The 22,541-nt window shown below is 37.0% G+C and overlaps 3 protein-coding genes across 5 annotated transcripts; 2 read left to right on the top strand and 1 right to left on the bottom strand.

Moving 5' to 3' along the window:
- Positions 1-501: 501 nt before the first annotated feature.
- Positions 502-6,496, top strand: LOC111777207 (homeobox-leucine zipper protein REVOLUTA-like). 2 transcript variants are annotated; one of them, XM_023656688.1, is made up of 18 exons: positions 502-1,381; positions 1,725-1,884; positions 2,157-2,245; positions 2,351-2,441; positions 2,540-2,635; positions 2,709-2,822; positions 2,900-2,983; positions 3,133-3,288; positions 3,379-3,453; positions 3,826-3,932; positions 4,004-4,187; positions 4,365-4,553; positions 4,630-4,710; positions 4,792-4,926; positions 5,191-5,516; positions 5,685-5,790; positions 5,868-6,017; positions 6,097-6,496. In XM_023656688.1, the coding sequence occupies exons 1-18, from the start codon at positions 1,149-1,151 to the stop codon at positions 6,244-6,246; spliced, it is 2,526 nt and encodes an 841-aa protein (XP_023512456.1). In that variant the 5' UTR covers positions 502-1,148; the 3' UTR covers positions 6,247-6,496. The 2 variants fall into 2 exon arrangements, with proteins under 2 accessions (XP_023512456.1, XP_023512455.1); XM_023656687.1 differs by having other exon boundaries at positions 5,865-6,017.
- A 1,221-nt stretch (positions 6,497-7,717) lies between these two features.
- On the bottom strand, positions 7,718-10,225 carry LOC111777206 (CASP-like protein 5A2). Its single transcript, XM_023656686.1, has 3 exons — positions 9,702-10,225; positions 9,218-9,350; positions 7,718-8,302 (listed from the first exon to the last, which is right to left on the bottom strand). Exons 1-3 carry the CDS (start codon positions 9,911-9,913, stop codon positions 8,111-8,113), a joined length of 537 nt encoding a protein of 178 aa, XP_023512454.1. The 5' UTR covers positions 9,914-10,225; the 3' UTR covers positions 7,718-8,110.
- A 1,079-nt stretch (positions 10,226-11,304) lies between these two features.
- On the top strand, positions 11,305-21,870 carry LOC111777205 (serine/threonine-protein phosphatase 6 regulatory subunit 3-like). Of its 2 annotated transcripts, none has more exons than XM_023656685.1 (19): positions 11,305-11,589; positions 13,226-13,329; positions 13,530-13,616; positions 13,720-13,795; positions 13,893-13,967; positions 14,149-14,202; positions 14,809-14,868; positions 14,959-15,075; positions 15,853-15,947; positions 16,035-16,243; positions 16,618-16,715; positions 16,937-17,040; positions 17,217-17,382; positions 17,682-17,804; positions 18,654-18,736; positions 19,290-19,431; positions 19,567-19,596; positions 19,799-19,869; positions 20,512-21,870. In XM_023656685.1, the coding sequence occupies exons 1-19, from the start codon at positions 11,551-11,553 to the stop codon at positions 21,329-21,331; spliced, it is 2,553 nt and encodes an 850-aa protein (XP_023512453.1). In that variant the 5' UTR covers positions 11,305-11,550; the 3' UTR covers positions 21,332-21,870. The 2 variants fall into 2 exon arrangements, with proteins under 2 accessions (XP_023512453.1, XP_023512451.1); XM_023656683.1 differs by having other exon boundaries at positions 20,509-21,640.
- Positions 21,871-22,541: the final 671 nt, after the last annotated feature.

Here is a 22,541-nt window from a genome sequence, read left to right as displayed (position 1 = left end):
TAAATCTAAGCTAAATTTGGAAGATTAAGAAAGAACTTATTTTTTGTTTTTAAATTTTGGCTGTAAATTTAAATACTACAATAATGTATAATATATATATATATATATATATATTATTATATAGTCTCTACTTGAATATATCTTTTAATTACATAAAGTTTATCAAATAACTAATTTTAAAATTTATTAAAAGTTATATTTAAAATTAGGATGATATGAAAATAATAAATTTATATGTATAAATATTTTTAAGCAAAAAGAAGAGGAGGGTAATGCCATAGAATGACGGCGTCTAGTGGCCTAACTCGTCATTTCAACTCCACACAAGGGACAACGACGTAAATGCGCTGAAATCACATCACTTACAATATAATATAAAAAAATNAAAAAAAAAAAAAAAAAAAAAAAAAAAAAAAAAAAAAAAAAAAAAGGGTACTCCCACTGGCAAGTTTTGTCGGTATGCGTGCAGATCAATTTCTCTTCTTCTCTTTTATTCTCACACAGTCCTCTGCTCAGATCATCGTCTCTTTGCCTTTCTCTCTCACTTCGCTTCACGCCCAAACATTTCTTTCTTCTTCATTATTAGGGCACCGAGCTCCTCTCCCTTCCTTACTTGCTTCTCACTCGCCCTTTTTTTGTCTTTTCCTCTGTCTCTTCTTCTATATGTTTCTCTGGTACGCCACGGCATTCGATGCCCACATGAATGCTTCTACTTCTCTTTCTTTCTAATGGTGTTTATGCGTGGCGCATAGCGTAAGGGGGCGTGGGGATGTTTAGCTCAGCGACCCAGTTTTTACTTGAACTTCCACTATGAGAAATCGAGTTTCTTTTTCCATTTCTTGCTGCTCAAGAGCTTTCAGTTGAACGAATTAGCTTTGATTTCCAGAACTAGAGGAAAAGGGGTACTGTTTTGAATTTTGAGCCGAGTGTTTGTACTACTGGGGCTTCATTTTGCAACCCCATTTGGCATTTCCCTTCTCTATCGAGGTCCAAGGCTAAGAAAACTTCCTGGGGTCTCGAATTTGAGCCTTTAAATCTTCTACATAAGCTTTGACATCGAATCCATCAAGCTCTTTGGGTTACTGTGTTGGGTTTCTCTGCGATTTTAGCTTGGGATATTAGAATCTGCGTTGTGGGTTTTAGACGAAATGGCTATGGCTATAGCTCATCACAGGGAGAGTAGTAGTGGGAGCATAACCAGGCATCTTGACAGTACTGGGAAGTACGTTCGATACACATCAGAGCAGGTGGAAGCTCTTGAGCGAGTCTATGCTGAGTGCCCGAAACCAAGTTCTCTTCGACGGCAGCAGCTCGTCCGGGAGTGCCCAATTCTTTCCAACATAGAGCCTAAGCAGATCAAAGTTTGGTTTCAGAATCGCAGGTATTTGCACAATCCTTTTTCGTTATTAGTATCTTATCATAGTTCTTTGATTTACTACGCAGATGTTTGGCTTCAACTCTTAGCATTTCCTCTCCTTCGCTTCTTGATCTGATTTTATGTCTAAAGTGATTCACTTTTCCTGCAATTTCAAATGTCCAGACACCGGTGGCGTTTGGAAATAGTATTATGAATCTTTTGTTTGCTTAACCCGAGAGGAATGTAATAAAAACAGCTTTAATCGTAGTTCTTAAGTTTGTTTTTCTTACCATACAGAAATAATTACTTTGGTTTTGGAATTTTGCTGTTCTGGGATGCGGAATGGTAATGGTGTTTGGCCATGCAGATGTAGGGAGAAGCAAAGGAAGGAGGCTTCTCGGCTGCAAACAGTGAACAGGAAATTAAATGCTATGAACAAGTTGTTGATGGAGGAGAATGATCGGCTTCAGAAACAAGTTTCACAATTGGTGTGTGAAAATGGGTTTATGCGGCAGCAATTGCAAACAGTAAGCATAATTATTATGTATCCATCTGTTAGTTTATCTTCTGTGCATTTACAGATATCCTAAAAGATAAAATTTTGTTAAATGGAGTCATTTCTTTTTGTTTATATTAAAAGTGACTTATTTTCTATATTAACCATATTGATAGTTTGACATGTAGTTTAGCTGGCTATCTTGGTGTAGAAGAATTTTCTGTTTTGATTTTTGATTTTTTATGTTTCCATAAAGGGTGGTTTACGATCCTATTGTTATGATTATTATTTCCCATGTTTCAGGTGCCAGCAGCAGCAACTACCGATGCAAGCTGCGATTCTGTGGTCACCACTCCTCAGCCCTCTCGACGAGATGCTAATAACGCAGCTGGGTAATTTTCTAAACCAATTAAGATTTTTTTTTTTTCTTCTTACCTCTAAATGAGCAGTATGTTTGCATGTCACCGTACCTTATGCGTCTTCCATGTGTTTGGCAGACTCCTTTCCATTGCAGAGGAGACCTTGGCAGAGTTCCTTTCAAAGGCTACAGGAACTGCTGTTGATTGGGTTCAGATGCCTGGGATGAAGGTTTGAACGTGTTCTTTCAATAGAGATTTTTATGCTTTTAAAGTCACCTTTTATTATCTGATATAAAACATCATAACTGAATTATAATTTATTGCCAGCCTGGTCCGGATTCTGTTGGGATATTTGCCATTTCACAAAGTTGTGGTGGAGTGGCAGCAAGAGCCTGTGGTCTTGTAAGTTTGGAGTCTTCGAAGGTAAAGACCAGTCATGTCAGCGATAAACGGTCACGAGTCTGTAAAATAATTTTAACAATTAGGTTTTCTGCAGATTGCCGAGATCCTTAAAGATCGTCCATCGTGGTTTCGTGATTGTCGGAGCCTCGAGGTTTTTACCATGTTTCCAGCTGGAAACGGTGGGACAATTGAACTTGTTTACACACAGGTAAAAAAACTGGTCTGATTTTATTTTTTCCTTTCATGTATTGAGCACAGTAGTGAAGGGAGTCGGTTCTGTTGTAGGTGTATGCTCCAACTACCCTTGCTCCTGCACGTGATTTTTGGACGCTAAGATACACAACAACTTTAGAAAATGGCAGCCTTGTGGTAAGCATGAGTTTTAGTTGTCACAATAGTAATTTTCTCTTTTGGTAAATTTATTTTTGATCCATCGATATTTATAGGCAGTTGATCCTTCATGAAAAATAGATGTGTAGGGTAATATCTGTTCTTTTATTGGCCCTCCATATATTCAGGTTTGCGAGAGATCACTCTCTGGTTCTGGTGCTGGTCCTAGTGCAGCAGCTGCTGCTCAGTTTGTGAGAGCTGAGATGCTCCCAAGTGGTTACCTGATTCGACCATGTGAGGGTGGTGGATCCATCATACATATTGTTGATCACCTAAATCTTGAGGTTTGTTTTGCATGCTCTCCCAGATCTTTTTTACTCTGTAAAACTTGATTCCTTGATTGTAACGTTACTCCTATTTTATCGATATTGTAGGCATGGAATGTTCCTGAGGTGTTGCGACCACTTTATGAATCATCAAAAGTAGTGGCTCAGAAGATGACTATAGCAGTAAGAGAATTGTTTCCTGAAAGTATTATAGATCTTTTGAAAAGTTGTAGTTTTTAATCAAGAACTTTTTTTACATACCATTTGGAGCTTGTTTGGTACACATTATAATGCTGAAATGTGATTTTTAGAAAATTAGTTTACAAATACCCACATACCTATTATGCGTTCTACAGTGTAGTCTTCTGGTTAATGGCGCTAGGTGTGGAAAATATGAATTGCTGAAGGAAATTTCTTTCTTAAAATCCATGTATGATAGCGACTTTTTGATGACCCTTTATGCTGTACCGCTCGAGAAGAGGGCAGCGAAAGCATGACTTAACAATTGTATTTTTCTTTGATTTTTCAATTGATTGCACATTTGTCTTTGTGAAGGCATTGCGGTACATTAGGCAAATAGCTCAGGAGACAAGTGGTGAAGTGGTTTATGGTCTGGGCCGGCAACCTGCTGTTTTGCGAACTTTTAGCCAAAGATTGAGCAGGTATCTACATGCTCTCTCTTATTACTGTATAACATCTACGTCAAACTCATATGTGCATTATCTTCTTTCAGGGGTTTCAATGATGCAGTGAATGGATTTAATGACAACGGATGGTCATTGATTAATTGTGAAGGTGCTGAGGATGTGGTACTTGCTGTGAATTCTACGAAAAATTTTGGCACAACATCGAACCCTGCTAACTCCTTGACTTATCCTGGGGGTGTTCTTTGTGCAAAGGCATCCATGCTACTCCAAGTATGATTATTTACTGTTGCGTAACTTATAGTAGCTATTTTCTTCTTAGCATCGATTTTGATAGTTGACTGTCATGAACTGGTTTGATAAATGTGTTAGGATTATTCTTTCTCATTAATAAGATACAAATAGAGAAGTAATTTTGTTCATTTTTCTTGTTTTTTTTTTCCATGCTAGAATGTTTCTCCTGCTGTGTTAGTTCGTTTCTTGAGAGAACATCGCTCAGAGTGGGCTGATTTCAACATTGATGCGTACTCTGCGGCAACCCTTAAAGCCAATTCATACGCATATCCTGGGATGAGACCCACGAGGTTTACTGGTAGCCAAATCATCATGCCACTTGGTCACACAATCGAGAATGAAGAGGTTTGTTTTAAATGGTCTCTGTTTCTTGTCATCTAGTGCTTAGAGCTATATAATATCTGATTATGGTGTATTCCAGTTGCTTGAAGTAATTCGACTTGAGGGACATCCTATGGTACAAGAAGATGCTTTTGTTTCGAGGGACATTCATCTTCTTCAGGTTGGTATTTGATTATTTATGAAGTTCTTTTGGATGCTCAATGATCTTGTCTGGTTTAACAATAAGTTGCTCGTGTTGCAGATATGTAGTGGAATTGACGAGAATGCTGTAGGAGCCTGTTCAGAACTCATTTTTGCACCTATTGATGAGATGTTTCCAGACGACGCCCCGTTGCTGCCTTCTGGCTTTCGAATCATCCCATTGGATTCCAGATCAGTTGAGTATAATTGTTTCATATGAATTTGTAGTGATCCTCCATACTTATTCTTGATGTGAATTTTTATTTTGGCTGTAAACATAAGTTTCATTCTGAGGATTGAATTCTAGTGGACAATGTTGTTCCCATCCTAGAATTTTTATTTGTTTGGCATATGGAATTTATATTTTAGGATATGTGCTGTGTTTTAAACTCGTCTTGTGCCGAATGTGTTCATTTGCTCGATGAATGATACCCTATAACCCGAAAAATTCTTAATGCAGAGTGACGCGAAAGGTAGTCAACGAACTCTGGATCTAACATCAAGTCTTGAGGTGGGCTGTGGAACTAGCAATGCTGCTGGAGATGCATCATCAAGTCAGAGCTCTAGATCAGTGCTAACTATTGCATTCCAGTTTCCTTTCGAAAGCAGCATGCAGGACAATGTTACGAACATGGCACACCAGTACGTACGAAGCGTCATTTCCTCAGTGCAACGAGTTGCAATGGCCATATCTCCTTCTGGGGGCAGTCCAGCACTGGGTCCAAAGCTGTCTCCTGGTTCCCCAGAAGCTCTTACTCTAGCACACTGGATATGCAAGAGCTATAGGTATCTTCTGATCACAACTTTTCTTTCATACACTGCACGTGTTAGTTAGTTGTGCACGAGCAGAAAACGGAAACATAAAGGATATAACATTGGAGGATCTAACTAGGCTATATAGCTCGACGATACTGTAGTTTATTAATCTTCTTTTAAATGATATCTTTGTTTCAGTTTCCAACTGGGATCGGAGTTGATCAGGTCGGATTTGTTGGAAACTGATTCCGTGTTGAAAAATCTCTGGAATCATCAGGATGCAATATTGTGCTGTTCGCTTAAGGTACATAAAACAAAACAGCATATAGAAACTTCTTTTTCAGTAATTTGATTGATTTTGTCTGGTTTTACTTGCAGCAGGCACTGCCTGTTTTCCTGTTTGCAAACCAATCTGGTCTTGACATGTTGGAGACAACTCTAGTAGCCTTACAAGACATCACATTGGATAAGATCTTTGACGAGTCTGGTCGCAAAGCTCTGTGTTCTGATTTCCCAAAGTTAATGCAGCAGGTAGATTAACTTTCACTCTTTGCATCAAGATTCTGTTGGTGATGTGTATTTTGTAAACTGTGTTCGGCTTTTCGATCAGGGATTTGCATACTTGCCTGGTGGAATATGTGCATCGACCATGGGGCGACACGTTTCATACGAACAAGCCATTGCGTGGAAAGTCCTTGAGGCAGACGAGACGACGGTCCATTGCCTTGCCTTCTCATTCATCAATTGGTCCTTTGTTTGATTGAAGCAAGCCTTCTTCAATGGCTCCTCGACCTCATCCATTGGAACAAGAGAAACGAAGATGAAGATGTTTCAACGTCTGGCTCCAAAGTAATTTAATTATTTTGTTAATTAATTGGTTTCCATTTCATTCTGCTTTTAATGTCCATTTTGATTCATGTAAATATTGGCGAGCCCATTAGATTACAAATACATGACCCATGAAGGAGACAGTTTTGAAGCTTTTCAGGCTATGGTTCTTTTTCTCATCATCCACCAACTCGTCCTGTTACACATGTTTCAAAGTTTGATTACGTTTCTATTGAAAATTGTTGGGAGAGGATTCCCACATCGGCTAATTAAGAGGTTGATCATGGGTTTATAAGTAAGGACTACTATCTCGATTGTTATGAGGACTTTTGGGAGAACCAAAAGCAAAGCCACGAGAGTTCATGCTCAAAGTGGACAATATCATACAATTGTGGAAGTTTGTTATTTCTAACAATTAATAACCCATGAAAAGATAGTCTTAACTAAGATCGTGCATTGCATCCGTCGCCTAACTCGGTCTCCCCTTATTGAGACCTAACAAAATGATAAAGACCCTATGAAGCATCACTGTTTCTTGGGATTGACTTTGAGCCTTTCTTGCGGATCAAGAATTCTCACTATTTCTTAGGACCCAATTCAATTCAGTGGGATCCTTCATTCACATTTTTTAGTCAGAACCTCACCCTCACCGACTCTGCTTTAGTCATTAATCAGCCGATGAGCCAGATCGGTGAAGCAAGCCAACCGATAACTCGACTCACTCAAAGAATGGATGAGAAGCATAAAAGCCGTGTAAATTGTTTCATTGCTTTGGTGGGAAGGGAATGAGTAGCATTTTTCTTTTTGTTTGGTTTGACTTTTGTTTTATAAGGATTCATCATTCTATTTTTACCATAAATGGAAGAGCATTCATTAAGATATGCTCTGAAATAATGAACAATTATTACAGTATTATCAAGTAAAAAGCTCATTTATTAGTTATTACGCAATAAACGTTCAAATTAATCATACTTTTTCCTAGTCTTAGAACAAAATGTTTGTCTTCTTGTCTGTGACTTTTGACCAGTCCAAGAAGAAAGGGTTTGGACTTGTTTGTGGTATGGAAATTAATGCAAGTAAAGAATTAGTTCATGTATTTTACGAGGTCTATATTCATTTCTTATACGTGTAAGGGCTTCAATTCGCCGAGCTTAAGTCTCAACTCCCCCATGAAGAATTATATTTCGAGTTCTTAGCCTGTGCATCTAGGATTTCTAAAACGCAGTGTTCAACCAACCGGGTGAATTTCCCAAATCTATGTAATTTTACCGTTCAACCTGTATTGTTAGTATGATATATATTATATATATTTACGAAAAATTCAACCATATCTTAGCAATAGTTGACATGTAGTCCTTTACTCGACAGAGTTTCACAATATTCCACCTAATAAGGCCACAAGAGAAGAATGTCGTTCTGTTCAATCCAAGACTAAGAAACATGTATGCTTATGAAACTCACAATGGGGAAATGATTCTTTCCCATAATACACACAAGAGATAATGACAAAACGTTCGTATTTTCAATTAGTGCACAGGACATCCGGAGGAAGAGAAACAAAAAATCCACCTTTTTTTAAGACAGCAGCATTGGATTCTACATTCCTCCCAGAATAATATCATAAACAATGAAGAACGTCAAACTAATATCATATATAGTATTTGAAAATGTAAAGGTTTCAATAAATGAAGTGTAGAATCCCAACAAAACTGACGGTAGGAAGGAACAAATCAAGATGAATGCAAGGGGAAGGGGAAGGGGAAGGGGTATTTACTGATGTTTGGTCGAGTTACCTTTCATCTTGATGCAAGTGACCAGAAGTTGAAGAAAAATGAAGGCAATGTGGTGAGCCAGCAGAGGAATGCCATTGCAGTTGCTGATTGAAGCTGCACACACTTGTTCACCGAACAAAGGTCGAGGTCGTTGTCTATTAGGACTGTGATGCCCGCACAAGCACATGCTGCTGCAAATGTGAGCGTGGTGGTGATCTGTAGGAGGAGACAAGAGAGCCAACTATTTCACTGTTTGTAACCGACATAGCAAAGCAAGCCCCATGTACTCAAAATTTGATGGTTGTGATGATGATAATATTATCAACATGGGTCAGAAGACGATGATGATAATATTATCAACATGGGTCAGAAGACATAAGTTCTCAGATACTTGGCAACATTGGTAATCAGTAGCTTTGTTATAACGGTAAATGTCCAAGTCCACCCCTAGCAGATATTGTCTTTAAATTTTCCCTTTCGGGCTTCCCCTCAAGATTCTTCGCAGACTGTAACAGCCTAAGCTCACCACAAGTAGATAGTGTTCTCTTTAGGTTTTCCCTTTCGAGCTTCCCCTTAAGGTTTTTCGCAGACTCTAACAACTTGAGTCCACCACTAATAGATATTGTTCTCTTCAGGTTTTCTCTTTCAGGCTTCCCCTTAAGGTTTTCGCAGCCTGTAACAGCCCAAATATTGTTCTTTTTAAGTTTTCCCTTTTGGGCTTCCCCTCAAGGTTTTTCGCTGACTCTAAGAGCCCAAGCTCGCCGCTAATAGATAGTGTTCTCTTTAGGTTTTCCCTTTCGGGCTTTCCCTCAAGATTTTTCGCAGACTTTAACAACCCAAACCCACCACTAGCTTCCCCTCAAGGTTTTTAAAATGCATTTGTTAGGCAAAAGTTTCCACACCCTTATAAAAGAATGTTTTGTTTCCCTCTCCAACCACTATGGGATCTCACAATCCACTCCCTTCGGAACCCAACGTCCTTGTTGACACTTATTCCTCTCTCCAATCGATGTGGGATCTCACAGAGACGACAGGAAATGTTTGATACATGAGAAGTTAAAATGGACAAACAGGAGAAGATTGTAAAAGCATTTCAACGAGCAGATGGATTTAGGTGTTAAACGAACTTACCCCATCACCTACAGCAAAAAAAGTAACAATTGGACGATTATGCAAGTTCCGCTTCACTAAAAGAGCATAAATGTCAATAACTGCTAGGAAAAAACTCCATAAGCCCTGCAAACCGGCAGCTGCTACAAGGTAGCTGAAGCAAAGAAAAACATGGAGTGTATCAGCCATTGTTATCCAGTAGAAAATGCAAATCCCTCAACAGTTAAACCCATTCAGACGTGATAATTGAAGAATTTAGGCTAAACAAAACTGCATAATTATTAATTCGCAACACTGATCGCACGTAGAAATTAACTATGAAAATACTGGAAATTAGTAGCGTATTAGATTCAGGGGACGATTATAGTGCCTTGTAAAGTCAAATTTGAAGAACGATTATAGTTCTTCCTTCATCAGCGTTTATGAGTATGCAATCAAACAGGTTTGAATAAGAATTCGTGAGAATTAAAGAAAAAAAAAATTGATCAAGTCAAGGAAAAATCACCTAAATGCAGAGACAGAAGCGAAGTCGCTGGAGGCGGCCATGACACCAAAAGCAGCAGCGGCGAACCCTAACTGGAAGCAGCGAAGAGCGAGACCACCGCGAGTGCCGGGCATGCCCTCTATATTCTTCATACTCACAATCGGTGCGACGTCTCCGACATCGGTCGCCGGTGTTTCCTCCACAGGATGAACTGACGCAGAGCTCGCGCTCATCTCTCCCAACAATGCAATCAATTCATTTCTCCTTCGAACATACACTCCTCAATTCGTCGATCACATCCCAGGAATCCACCGAAATCGCCCTCTGATCCTGCCCTCTTTCGCCCTAGAGAGAAAATCAGTAGCAATCAAACGAATCCAATAATCCAAGATTCAAAATCCTTTCTGGTTCACTTGATTATGGAATTATCCAGCCGGAAGGGACGAATCGGAGAATCATAGGTCGTTAGTTCTTCGATCGAAACGGCGAAGCGCAGACCGGCGACGAAGGGTTTATAACAATAGTCGTTGATCGGTCAACTTTGACTTGTCGAAAAAATTACTACTCCTCCTGTTCTCTTATTGGTCACTGGATATTGGTGGGGCCAGTTTGGTGAACTCATTCATACGTGGCATTAGTTTAATAAATGTGGTCCCTCACTTCAATTTATCCAATTATTAAATATTATAACATTTATGTAAGTTTGTTATTATTGTTATTTTATTTAGCAGTCGTTGAGTATTAAATTAAATTCCAAAAACACCCTTAACCTTTACCACGTCAGCGAGCCCAGTGCGACGTGTCGTTTTCAAATTTCAATCAAACGGTAATGGAACCACGTGATTTCGAAATCAACCGGCAATTCCAGTAGGAAGTCGTCATACGACATCGAGATTCACTATTTTATTACATATTTATTTATATTTAAAATATGCATTTCTTTGGGTAATGCGGTCAGTATCATATTTTTAAATTATAATTTGACTTTTCTTTTAATTAAAAAATTAAAAATCAAAATAATTCTATGAAATTCTTAAATTTTTATTTTTTTAAAATTAAAAATTTATTATAGAAATTAAGAATATTTTATATTTGTCTCCATATTTAAGTTTTATGAAATTTTATTTATTAATGTAATATGTAACGTGAATAAGTACAATTTTTTTTAAAAATAATAATAAAAAAAGAACAACCCCTCAACTCGACGGGTTGGGTTGCTTGGGTTACTACCAATACAATTAACCCAAAATTTTGAGTTCGACTAAAAAAAATTTCTATTTCAATCGAACCGGTGTACGTGACGAGAGGTAAAATTTTAAAATATGTGAAAAAAATTATTTTATAAATATTAATAATACAATACATATTTATAGAAAAGTAGTAATGAAACTTTCTTTTACCTTTATTTAAAAAAAGAATAAAAAATAAATGAAAATTTGAGGAAAAATATGGTGCAGCAGGTGCAGGTTATGCAATGGTGTGCACCTTTTGCGCCACCAAAACTTGGACTCCGGTTCGAGATATTTTTCCTTTTATTTTTCATAATTTGTATTTATTTTAATTAATTAATAAATTAAATAAATAAATAAATATATATATATATATTATCGTCCTCTTCCTTGTCAGAATTTTGAAAATAATATTTCATTCGTGGCTCTGTCTTCTGTTCCTCCCCATCTTTACAGACTTGCCTCCTCCCGATCTCCATCTCCCTTAAAATTAGGGTTTCCAGATTCACAGCTCCGCAGGCTCTCAAGCTGCTGCTCTTCTCTGTCTGGAATCTGCACCTCCTTTTTATCCTCCGCTCTCCAACTAAACCCTTCCCTGCAAATAGGGTTCGCAGATCTACCTCTCCTTCAATTTCCTCAACATGTTTTGGAGGCTAACTTCCCTTTCTACTTCATCTCCTGTAAGTGATTCTCATACATCTAATTACACCGAATACACCTGCCCAATTCACGCTTTGGGGTTTTCAAATGGCTGGGAATAGGGATGGAGTTGTTTTGAAGTATCGACGATGGATTTCTATTTTTGTTGTTTGTGTTGACGTATCTTGGTTTGTACCACGGGCAATTACTTTGTTTTCAATTTGATTCGCTGGCCATTTCTTTTGATGGAGCTCCCTAATTAAATCTGGGGTTTGGCACTCTAGTTGTACTTTTTAGGAAATTGTTTGCTGTCTGGACTGATTGAGTTGGACTCCAGCAGGTTTTAGTGCTTGTCATGATTGTTATTTTTAATTATTGTCACATGCACGTATTATGTGTTGCAAAATGAAAACCGGTGCTGCTCCCCCTTTTTTATTTTGTCCCTATGAACTGTTCCAGAAATTGAAACGTGTTAGCGTTTGTTGTCATTTGTGTTTTTCCCTTCGAAGTTGTCTCGATTAAGTCTGGTTCATGTTTGACTGATGAAGAGTTGACCTGTTATGTTCATCTGCATCCGGTTTCCAAAGAAATTCCAGAGTTACACTGTGTGATTGTATAATTACTTCTTGAATAAATGACATGTTCTCTAACCTTTTGAATTAGTTTTAAGTCTTAATGGATGAAGAGTTGACCGTTTATGTTCATCTGAACTCTGTTTCCATAGAAATTTCAAAGTTAGGCTGTATGAGTGTAACGATGTTTCTTGAATTGTATAGCATTTCTGCTAACTTTTTGAATTATGATACCAGTTTGCCCATATTTTGGGGAGCATAATATTTTTCTTTTATTGAAAGTGAAATAGCATTATCATCTCTCTCCCCCATTTTTTCGCTGAAATTTTTTCAGACATGGAAACAAGAATATCAATCAAATGTAACCAGTTCTTTGGTTTGGAAGGATGAATGAGTTAGATGTAAACTGCTTGATTCTAAAGCATATTATGTAACATTAGTGCCTTCACATTATGAACAACCTTTTAAAAGGCTAAAATTAGCCTTGAGGCTTTTACTCTTGAAGAGGCGAGGCAATTTTACAAATCTGAAATTGGTAGGACCAAGAGTTGCTAAAATAATAATCATATGAAGTATAAAAAACCACCTTTGTCAATTGCCGTTTAAACAAAAATTCTAAGATTGACTTATGCTATAAACATTGTCTTCAATACTGGTGAAGTCACGATAGGAAAATAGGAAAAGTAGTAATAGTTCGAATTTTCACAACTCAAGGTTTTATATTTTGTAAAGATGAGGCAAATCCATATTGTTCTTCATGAGGTGTAGAGACTCAAAGCGTTAGTTCATTTTACAGAGGTGTAAGCCTCTCACGCCTCTTCTAAGAAAGGTTTAAGTCTCTTATGGCTGAAGGAGGCGCAAATCTTGAGGCTAAAAGTTGTTGGCTTATCTCAAGATGAGCCTCAAGGTGTAAGTTTCAATAGCCTTTTAACATTGATATTGAATCGGTTCCCATCATTCCTCAGAAAAGTGTTGCAATGGAGGCATATAAATTCTTTCTTTACTGTTATTATTTTTCATAAAAATTATAAGTAGGCGTGTAAATTTAATTATACTTACATCACCATTTTATCTTCTAATGTTTTTTCATTTGTTTCACTGTCAGGTGGAATCAATTTTAGACAAAGAAAATTTCTCATTGGAAGAGCTTCTCGATGAAGAAGAAATAATCCAAGAATGCAAAGCCCTGAACAGTCGTTTAGTTAACTTGTAGGGTTCTTTTTCCATTATATCATTAGCTTGTTCTTTTATTTTTAATCTGATTCTTTGTGTTAACATAATATGCCTATTTCAATATTGGTTGAATGTTATTATGGGTTTGGGTGTTAGTAATGTATGATTAATATGAGCAGGAAAGGATCTTTATGATTCACCCATAAAATTTAATGGACAATTGTTTTTGCCTTCAGTCTACGAGACAGAGCCCAGGTGGAACAACTATTGCGCTACATTGTTGAAGAGCCTCCAGAGGATGCTGAAAGCAAACGGGCATTCAAGTAATAGCATTTTCTAATTATTTACGTGTGCGCACACATTTTAGATATTTTCTTTCTACGCCTAGTTTTCAAACTGTTTTATTGATTGCTTATTGTGAATTAGGTTCCCGTTTATTGCCTGTGAGATTTTTACTTGTGAAATTGATGTTATTTTGAAGACTCTAGTAGAGGAGGAAGAGGTACAGGCTCATACCTTTTTTTTTGTTGGTTATCTACCCCATGATTTAGTTGATGTGGTTACCATGAAAAATAACATCATCTTACTTTTGACTACAGCTAATGAACATGCTTTTCTCCTTCTTGGAACCAGACCGACCTCATAGTGCTTTGTTAGCTGGTTATTTCAGCAAGGTACCTTGAAATTTTATTGTAGAAATGGATTCATCTCATGCTCCTTAAATTTCATTTTAAGTCCTAGGGAATCATACGGGTATTTTTTGTTGGGTTGGGGATCTTTGTATGCTCCTGAAGGGAGTTTTCTCTAACTTCTCACTATTTTAATGAAAAGTTGTTTTGTTTTCCAAAAAATTAGGTAATCATATGCCTCATGATACGGAAGACAGTTCCACTTATGCACTATGTCCAGGTATGTCAACGTATACAAGATCCAAACTTCTGCTTGCTCAATTTGGGACTTACTTTTACTATCTAGTGTCTGGCTGCAATATATGTATCTAGATAGTTTGACTACATGAATTAGAATTACCGAAGTTGTGTCTTTTATTTTATGTATATGTATGTTTTCTCTTGGTTGATTGACGATTGACCAAGAATTTATGGTCTCACAGTCAAACCCTTTTTGCAAATGTTTTGCTCCATAAAGTTTCTTTGCTTGTGCATTTATCATTTTTCTTGAAGGATATCTTATAAGGCTACTCATTCTTGTCTCTTAAGGTGTATTAATTGAGCTTTTCATCTTTATTTTCCCGGACATTCATTCATGGTCTGATTTACTTTTCATGTAATCTCTTTGTTTTTTTTTTGTTTATTGCTGTATATCAAATGTGTTTCCTAAAGTGTTACTTTCTTATTCCAAACACTCTGGGTCAGACATTGCTTACTGAGATTGATGGTTGTAGGGTGTTATATTCTTATCAACATATGGCTACATTTTTAATTTATTTTTTCTTTTATTACTTCTTTATCCTATAGTGTAGTGAACTGCCATCTCATGTATTTCCCCCTTTTGCAGGCTCATCGAGATGTATTGCGCCAATTAGTTGATTTAATTGGAATCACATCCATTATGGAGGTAGTGTAGGCTTGTTAAGGCTTCTCCATTAATAAAATCTTAAATGCTGACTAGTTTGCACTCTTATAAGAAATAGAATTTTCTTTGCAGGTTTTGGTACGACTTGTAGGTGCTGATGATCATGTCTATCCAAATTTTATGGATGTGATGCAATGGTTGTCTGAGAGTGATATGCTGGAATTGATTGTTGATAAACTGAATCCATCTGTGAGTGATAGCTTCTATATGATTATATAGATGTGAAATTACGGTTGTAGATTTTGTGCTGTAAATTGTTGTTGATAAGCTGATTTCATTTTGTTTATAGAAAAGAAGTGGAGTTCATTTAATACAATTGATAAATTGCATTAACATTGGTTTCTTGCTCAATTAATTGTTTTCGAACCGCATGTGCTACCGTACATGGTGGAAGCCATCAACATCACATGTTTATCTGGTTACAAATTAAGCTGCCCCTTAGTTTGCCTCAACAGATGCTTTTCCGTGGGGAGCTTCAACATATTTTTCTCCATTCTTTCACATTTCCTTGTGCAATGCTCATGTTGTTAATTTATACTATATCAAGCATTCATGATGAACTCCATAATTTGGATTTTTTATTATTATTATTTGGTTATGAGCCATTTGCAAATAGATGACAGAGTCTTTGGACCTGAAGCAGTCAGATATTTTTTTTATGGGAAAATCTATTTTAAGCATTACTATGGGGATAAAGGTAGCAAAGGAAATTCAGAATCCTTATAAATAAGCTCAGTTTTCTTTTTGGTGTTCCTTCAGGTTGACATGCTTGAAATTTAAATTTAATTGGAGAGTAAAAAAATGTAACAATGTACTAGTCGATAATAGAATTAAGTTTGAAATGGATTATTTTCTGTATGTAATTGTGATGCATATTGCGTCATTTGAGTTGGGTGAATAGTACATGTACATAGACTTGAGTCATATCATTTATCAAACTAATATTACTTTTTCTCCTTGGATCAGAGTTTTCCTGAGGTTCATGCAAATGCAGCAGAAACATTGTGTGCTATAGCCCGTAATGCTCCTTCTGCTCTTGCTGCCAAACTTTCTAGTCCCAGGTTGACCAAGAAATGCCACTTTATTCAGTTTCTATGTTATGTGAAAAAGTTGTAGTTGTTTTGACTCCTTAATTACCTCTTATGCAGTTTTGTTGCAAGGATATTTAATCATGCTTTGGAAGATTCAGATTCAAAGTCTGTCCTTGTGCACTCGCTTTCTGTATGCATTTCTTTGTTGGATCCAAAGAGATCATCAGCATATTCTTCTTTGTTTCACTCTTTCCGAAATCAGCATATGTATGAATGTCCAGTTCCTGTTGATCCAGAGACTGTTGGTGCAATGCTTCCTAAACTTGGTTAGTGTATGATGCTTGTTCCACTCATTTGATGGTGTCTTAGTTCACACTTGTGTTCTCTTTATCTTCTCTAAATCAATGGGCTAGATGCATAAAAGAAACCACAAGGTGCATACACCTTTCAGTATCAGTCAATAATCATCAAATTTCCAAAGAAATATTTAATTATTATTGACCTGATACTGATAGGTGAATGCACTTTGTGGTCTCTTTTATACATCTTGCCCATTGATTTTGCGTGCATGTACAGCAGGAAAGCAGCATTTTAAGTAGCACTATGAATATAGCACCATGGTCTCCAAAATTGCAAATGTTTGATATACTTGTAGGAAGTAAGTTTCTTCTATTAGTTTCTGATAGCACTCCCCTCACAGGTGATTTGTTAAAACTCTTAACTGTGTCATCTGATGATAAAGTATTACCTACAACATATGGAGAATTACGGCCTCCTCTTGGAAAACATCGTTTGAAGGTAGGTGCTGAATTTGTGTTGTATAAGTTTATATGTTCAATTTATGTGATTGTATGGCTCTCTGCTAGAAGTTAGTTCTGGTAATATTCTTGATTATTGTAGTTTCTAGAGGATTTTGTTTCAGAACTTGATTTTGTTCTGGCATGTTTTGTGAGTGTGTTTACTTTTTGTTTTTTATTTTTTCATTTTTAAACCTGAATGAATTCTGTGTCCTGTTGTAGGTTGTGGAGTTCATTTCAGTGCTGCTGAAAACAGGCAATGCATCTGCAGAGAAAGAATTAATTAACTCGGGCACCATTAAACGAGTGATTGATCTTTTCTTTGAGTAAGAAATTCTTTATGTCATAATATTGAAGTCTTGAAAGATGTTAAATTATATTTTTATAGGATCTTCCTATATAAAGTATTCTTGTAGGAACCTTCATACTTGACAACTGCTTATTTGTTAAAATTATTTCTATTTCTATTTATATTTATGTTTATCTATGTTATCTGATGCAGGTACCCTTGTAATAATTTTTTGCATCATCATGTAGAGAACATAATATTATCTTGTTTGGAGAGTAAGAAAGATGACATTGTTGATCATCTTCTTCGAGAGTGCAATTTGATAGGGAAAATTCTTCAAACAGAGAAAAATCCAAATATTTTGGCCGATTCTAATCAGGTAGGGAATTTTCTTGGTGGGTTTGTTCGCTGATATATACCATTATTTTGATCCAAGTTGTGTTTGTGGAATAACGTTTAATCACATTGATATCAACATTGAGAAGAGAAGGGCACATCTTCAAATTAGCGTAGATTCAATGTCTATTATATATAAAAAACAATTTGCATGGATTCTGTGTTTCCTTAATGTTAGTGATTGAAATGAAAAAGTAACATTCTTGGTAGATGTACTTTATTACATGAAAGCCAAATAAATCTATGAAAGCTTAAAGATAATATAAACATTTTTTCTTGTAGCCAACGCTCCCTGCTGTTGGAAAACGGGCACCGCGGGTATGTAACTTAGGACATACTACACGAATCTCTAATAAGATTCTTCAGATGGGGAATAGTCAAAGTTGTATTCGGGCATATCTTCTGGTATGTATGGATTAATTTAGTTTCTCCACTATTCTGGGAATCATTACAGCCTTACTCAATATGATGTGTATTTTTTTTCATACAACAGCATCGTTATTTTCTGGATGATTACAATTTGTAATTAACCATTTTCCTTTCCCTATACCGCTAATATGTTTTTCTCAATCATTTCCTGGATATTGTCATAGAAATTGTTGGTTGGGTATCAAAGAGCGATGCTTTACTACTTTCTTGTCAAGGAGTTATGCCATACTTAGAAATCCACTGGATGAATTTGATTCCCACGAGAACTTTACACCCTCACAGGGGAAATTCAGTGTTCTTATCTTTCCTCAAAATTATAAAATTTAGGAAGTATATGCCGATCTGGAAGCTCCGGTAAACGGTTAGAATTTAGAAACATAGGTTACTCTGTCCCAATATTGGGTCATGCATTGTTGGAGAACGTAATTGTTCTTATTTTACTTGATTAACCTCTGGAATCTGAAGGGATCAACGTGCACATTCCACAATATGATTTCCAGGTTCAGGTTATGGTTGAGTATAACTGACATTGTCCTGATTGTAATTAACTTGGAGGAATATTTAATATTGTAGGTCAAAATATCACGTCTGGCCTAAATTCCAGACTGAGGTACTATGAGATTGAGGGTGGTTTTGTGGTGCTATTTAGAGAGAGGCATGGGCCTGTAATCGACTATTAACTCATTTTAAATCACATCCTTGCTCGGTAGCTACCATGCTCCATATGCATTGCTAACTGGAACTTCTTTTTACCAATTCTGTTTGTACAACTTTCTAGTCATAACCTTCTCTGGTTTGGTTGACTTGACTGTAACTTCTTTGCAGGAAAATACTGAATGGAATGAGTGGCAAGCTACGACATTGCATGACCGCAATTTGGTTGAAAATGTCTATCGGTGGGCTTGTGGGTATGTTTTAGCATATGCCTTTACCATATTTATATTCATGAGAAAAGAATAATTTCTTTAGAATCAGGATTTTTGTATATCTGAAACAGACTTGTCCCTGTTATTTTTCCATAAGCTCCAAAACACGCAGTTATATGAAAGTTATTTATTGCAGAATGTAGTTTTGATTTAATATTTTCACTTTAAGTATCTATCAATAGAAGATTGAAGTACTTTTTCAAAAAAGCTTGAAAGTATTCTTCTATTTGTAAGCTAAATATGAATATAGTTTAATTTTTCTTTTCTTTGCTTTAGTGCTTTGTAACTTCAAAGTATGTTNCTTTAGTTTTGTTTGCTACCTTTCCAACTAGTTAGCAATTATTTTGGCCAATTTAATCGATTCTTTTCTATATTAGGGCAGAGTAAGTGTTTGATTCTTTGAATTCATTTGATGTAAAACTTATTTCCCAAAAGACCGTTTTACCTTTTAATTCTATATAGCGCTCTTCTCAGTGATAAGCTTTTGATCTCTCGGACTGTTGGATTTCTCAACAATTCTTCTCTGAATTTTCAGTCGCCCAACTGCATTGCAAGACAAGACTAGAGATAGTGATGATGATGACCTTCATGATAGAGATTATGATGTGGCAGCATTAGCAAATAATTTAAACCAGGCTTTTAGATATAAATCGTATGGGAATATTGGTGCTGTGGAGGTATACAACATGCACAAATATTAATCAGGCTTCTATTATTTATATTCTTCTTATGGAAGAGTTATTTTCGTATTCTTTTTGGAGGAGAGATCGAAGATGGGAGTTATTTATGTACTCTTTGTTTTTTTTTTGCAGGACCCTAGATCTCTTGCTCAAGATGATGAGGTAATAATGTTGTTTTAGTTGAGGGGGCATGAGTTTATGGTTAGTGTGTGAAGTTGGATTTTGGTTAGACACTGGCGTAATTTTAATGAGGATCTTCTTTGAGAATATGGTGTATAAGCTAGGTGGCTGGTGGAGGCCATCCTTTTCATTTCCTTGTTTAATTTTCCTCAATTCTCACTGAGCTGCTGTCTTTTGAGTACAGGATGTCTATTTTGATGATGAATCTGCTGAGGTTGTTATATCATCCCTTAGGCTTGGTGATGATCAAGGAAGGTGAGTTTTAAATTATCTTGCGTTCATTGAAGGAAAAAAACGAAAAAAAACGTTACGTTGATAAGCCAGAAAAAAGCAGTCCTTTCTCTATGATCGTACCTTCATATTAGGTTTGGAACTATGTGGCCAATAATCCTTCCAAATTGTGAGAAAATTTCTTAGATGCTTCTTCATTGGATTGTTCCACTTCTTCATAAAAATGACTTTTGGGAATAAAATGTGCGTAGATTAGATGTGACTTCAACTATTGACCTTTTCTGAATTTGCCTGAAAAATGTGTCGCATTGCAGCATGACTATTTCACTAAAGCCGGGTCTTTATTATATAGATGATCGGATCTAATTTTGGACGATTTTGTTCTTATACCAATATTCTTGTTGAATCTCCAGGCCTTTTTCCTATAGTTCATTGCCCATTTGTGAGCATATTTACTGATATGCTTGAACACTTAGGATGGGATGTTGGGCGTGAAGAGGAAACTTTTCTTCATTATAATTCATTATGTATTGATTCATATCTTTATAATGGCTATGAGAAAGTTCATCTAGGAAGTGTATGTGTACTTCTAATTGTGTCTGCTTCTTGTGGGCTGAAATTCTATGTGGAATATATATAACCTGCTGTGTTTCATTCTTGCAGCAGTCTATTCACCAACTCTAATTGGTTTGCGTTCCAAGACGAGCGAGTTAACAGTGAAGCTGCAGGCACAGCACCACCTGAGAGGATGGATGAGATTAATCTGAATGGAACTTCTAGTGGTGGTAACAGCAGTAGTGATGATGAGGTGGTGATTGGTGAGGAGGAGTTGACTGTTAGCAAGAATTCTATGGTTGACACTTCCTGTTCCAAGCCGGGGCCTCCTAGTAGATTTCCGGGGGCTGAACCTGGTGGTGATGGAATCTCGAACTCTGGGTTGAATGCATCTAACGATTTGGGATTCTTCAGGTTTGAGACACCAGATACAGAGGATATGTATGGAGATAGGCCTCTGCCTGACTGGGTAGGATGGGGAGAAGCATCAGATTTGCAAGTTGGTGGTTCCAGTTTGAACCCGTTTGAGGATAATGATAAATCTGATATCAATGATTCCTCTCAAATTGAATTAGCAGCACCTAATGTCAATTCTCCAACAAAGGGAGAAGTCTGTCTTCCAAATGGCTCTCCAACTACAACAGGCTCAAGCGATGGATCAGAAGGCAGTGATCAAAGTCAAAAAACTACAGCTGTGCCCTCATTGTTCGAAGAAGATGTTGAGTTCGTTGGTGTGGAATTAGAAGGCACTGAGAAGGCTATGGAGCAGGCCCTCAAGGAGGGGATTGTTGGGGAAGCTGGGCCACTTAAGAGGAGCGTTGTCCCTAAAGTGCCAGAAAAGGAGAACTCCGATGAGAATGGGGCTGGGATCAAGGAGTTCAATGATGCAAATTATTGGAGAGTGGATCATGAGGTGGCTGTTTTGGAATGATGCAATCTCCACACTACGTACTCTTAAGCCTGAAAAGGTTGTTTCCGATGGTCATGGACACCATTGCGGTTGGCATGAGCATCGGTGCATTGGGTGGACATATGTACAGTATATTTTTGTTTCTATGTGGAGATTGGATGGTACAATGCGTTGTGGCTGTCACGATTTACCTGTTACTGACTGTTATGCTGATTATTCAAGGTTTCTTTTTGTTTCTGATTCATGGGATTACCCTGATCCATCATACTTCATATTTAATTATAAGAACAACATTCTTGATTCTTATGTCAAAATCTTAACATATTCAAATAGCTGGATGTATTGGCATGGTTCAGATTGACGACTGCTTCCCTTTGTAGTCCTCTGGGTAAAACTGTAGTGATAGCTGTGTTGTCGCCAGGCTGAGAGAGTTGCCTAATAGTCCTCAGGACTTGCAGTCTGCATTCTGACTAAATTGTTTCACTCTATGTAGGCACATCTGTAACCACGAAACTGTTCTTATTTTTAATGAATTAGATATGCATCCTTCTTATGAATAATATGAAACATTTTATGTTATGTTTCCCGGTTGGCAAGTTAAACTGGTCGCTATCTGAGCAACCTGCAGTAGCTTTGAAACTGCAATATCTGCCGTCCCCTGCCAGGTTTGTCATTCGTCTCTTCCTTTTATATAATTTTTTATTTCAAATTTAGCGATGACAACGTCAACTTGTTCTGATTTTCTTGTTAAATGCTATATGGAGAGCTTATAATCATATAGTTGATTCCACGCTTTTACGTCATGTATTGGTTTTGTCTGTATTTGCGCTTGGTTCTTGTGCCTGCCTGCTATGCTGTAATCACATTCATGTCTTGTTTTAATAACTAGTTGTGATATTTCATCTGATCCCAATGCATACAATTCTAAATCCAGTTATGCAATTTAAACATGCTGGTAGATGTACCTCAAATTTGCCTTTCGGGATTTAAGCACACAATTGAGGCATCAATTCTAACTATAACCCCCATGCTGTGATATTCTATAGAGGAGTTAGGAATATTGATCCATCCCGTCGGAAGCTCCGACAGAAATGATGGGCAATACCACAGCTGTGTCTCCACCACAGCCTATACCCCATGAAAGCATATCCCATAGAGATTTTAGGCAAAACACTATGATTAGAATTTTGATAGACGACCCAGAAAAGCACTCACTCAAGCCACCGTCTCT

Source organism: Cucurbita pepo, chromosome LG16, assembly GCF_002806865.2.
Source record: "Cucurbita pepo subsp. pepo cultivar mu-cu-16 chromosome LG16, ASM280686v2, whole genome shotgun sequence".
Taxonomy (NCBI): domain Eukaryota; kingdom Viridiplantae; phylum Streptophyta; class Magnoliopsida; order Cucurbitales; family Cucurbitaceae; genus Cucurbita; species Cucurbita pepo.
This window is presented reverse-complemented; position numbering and strand designations above follow the sequence as displayed.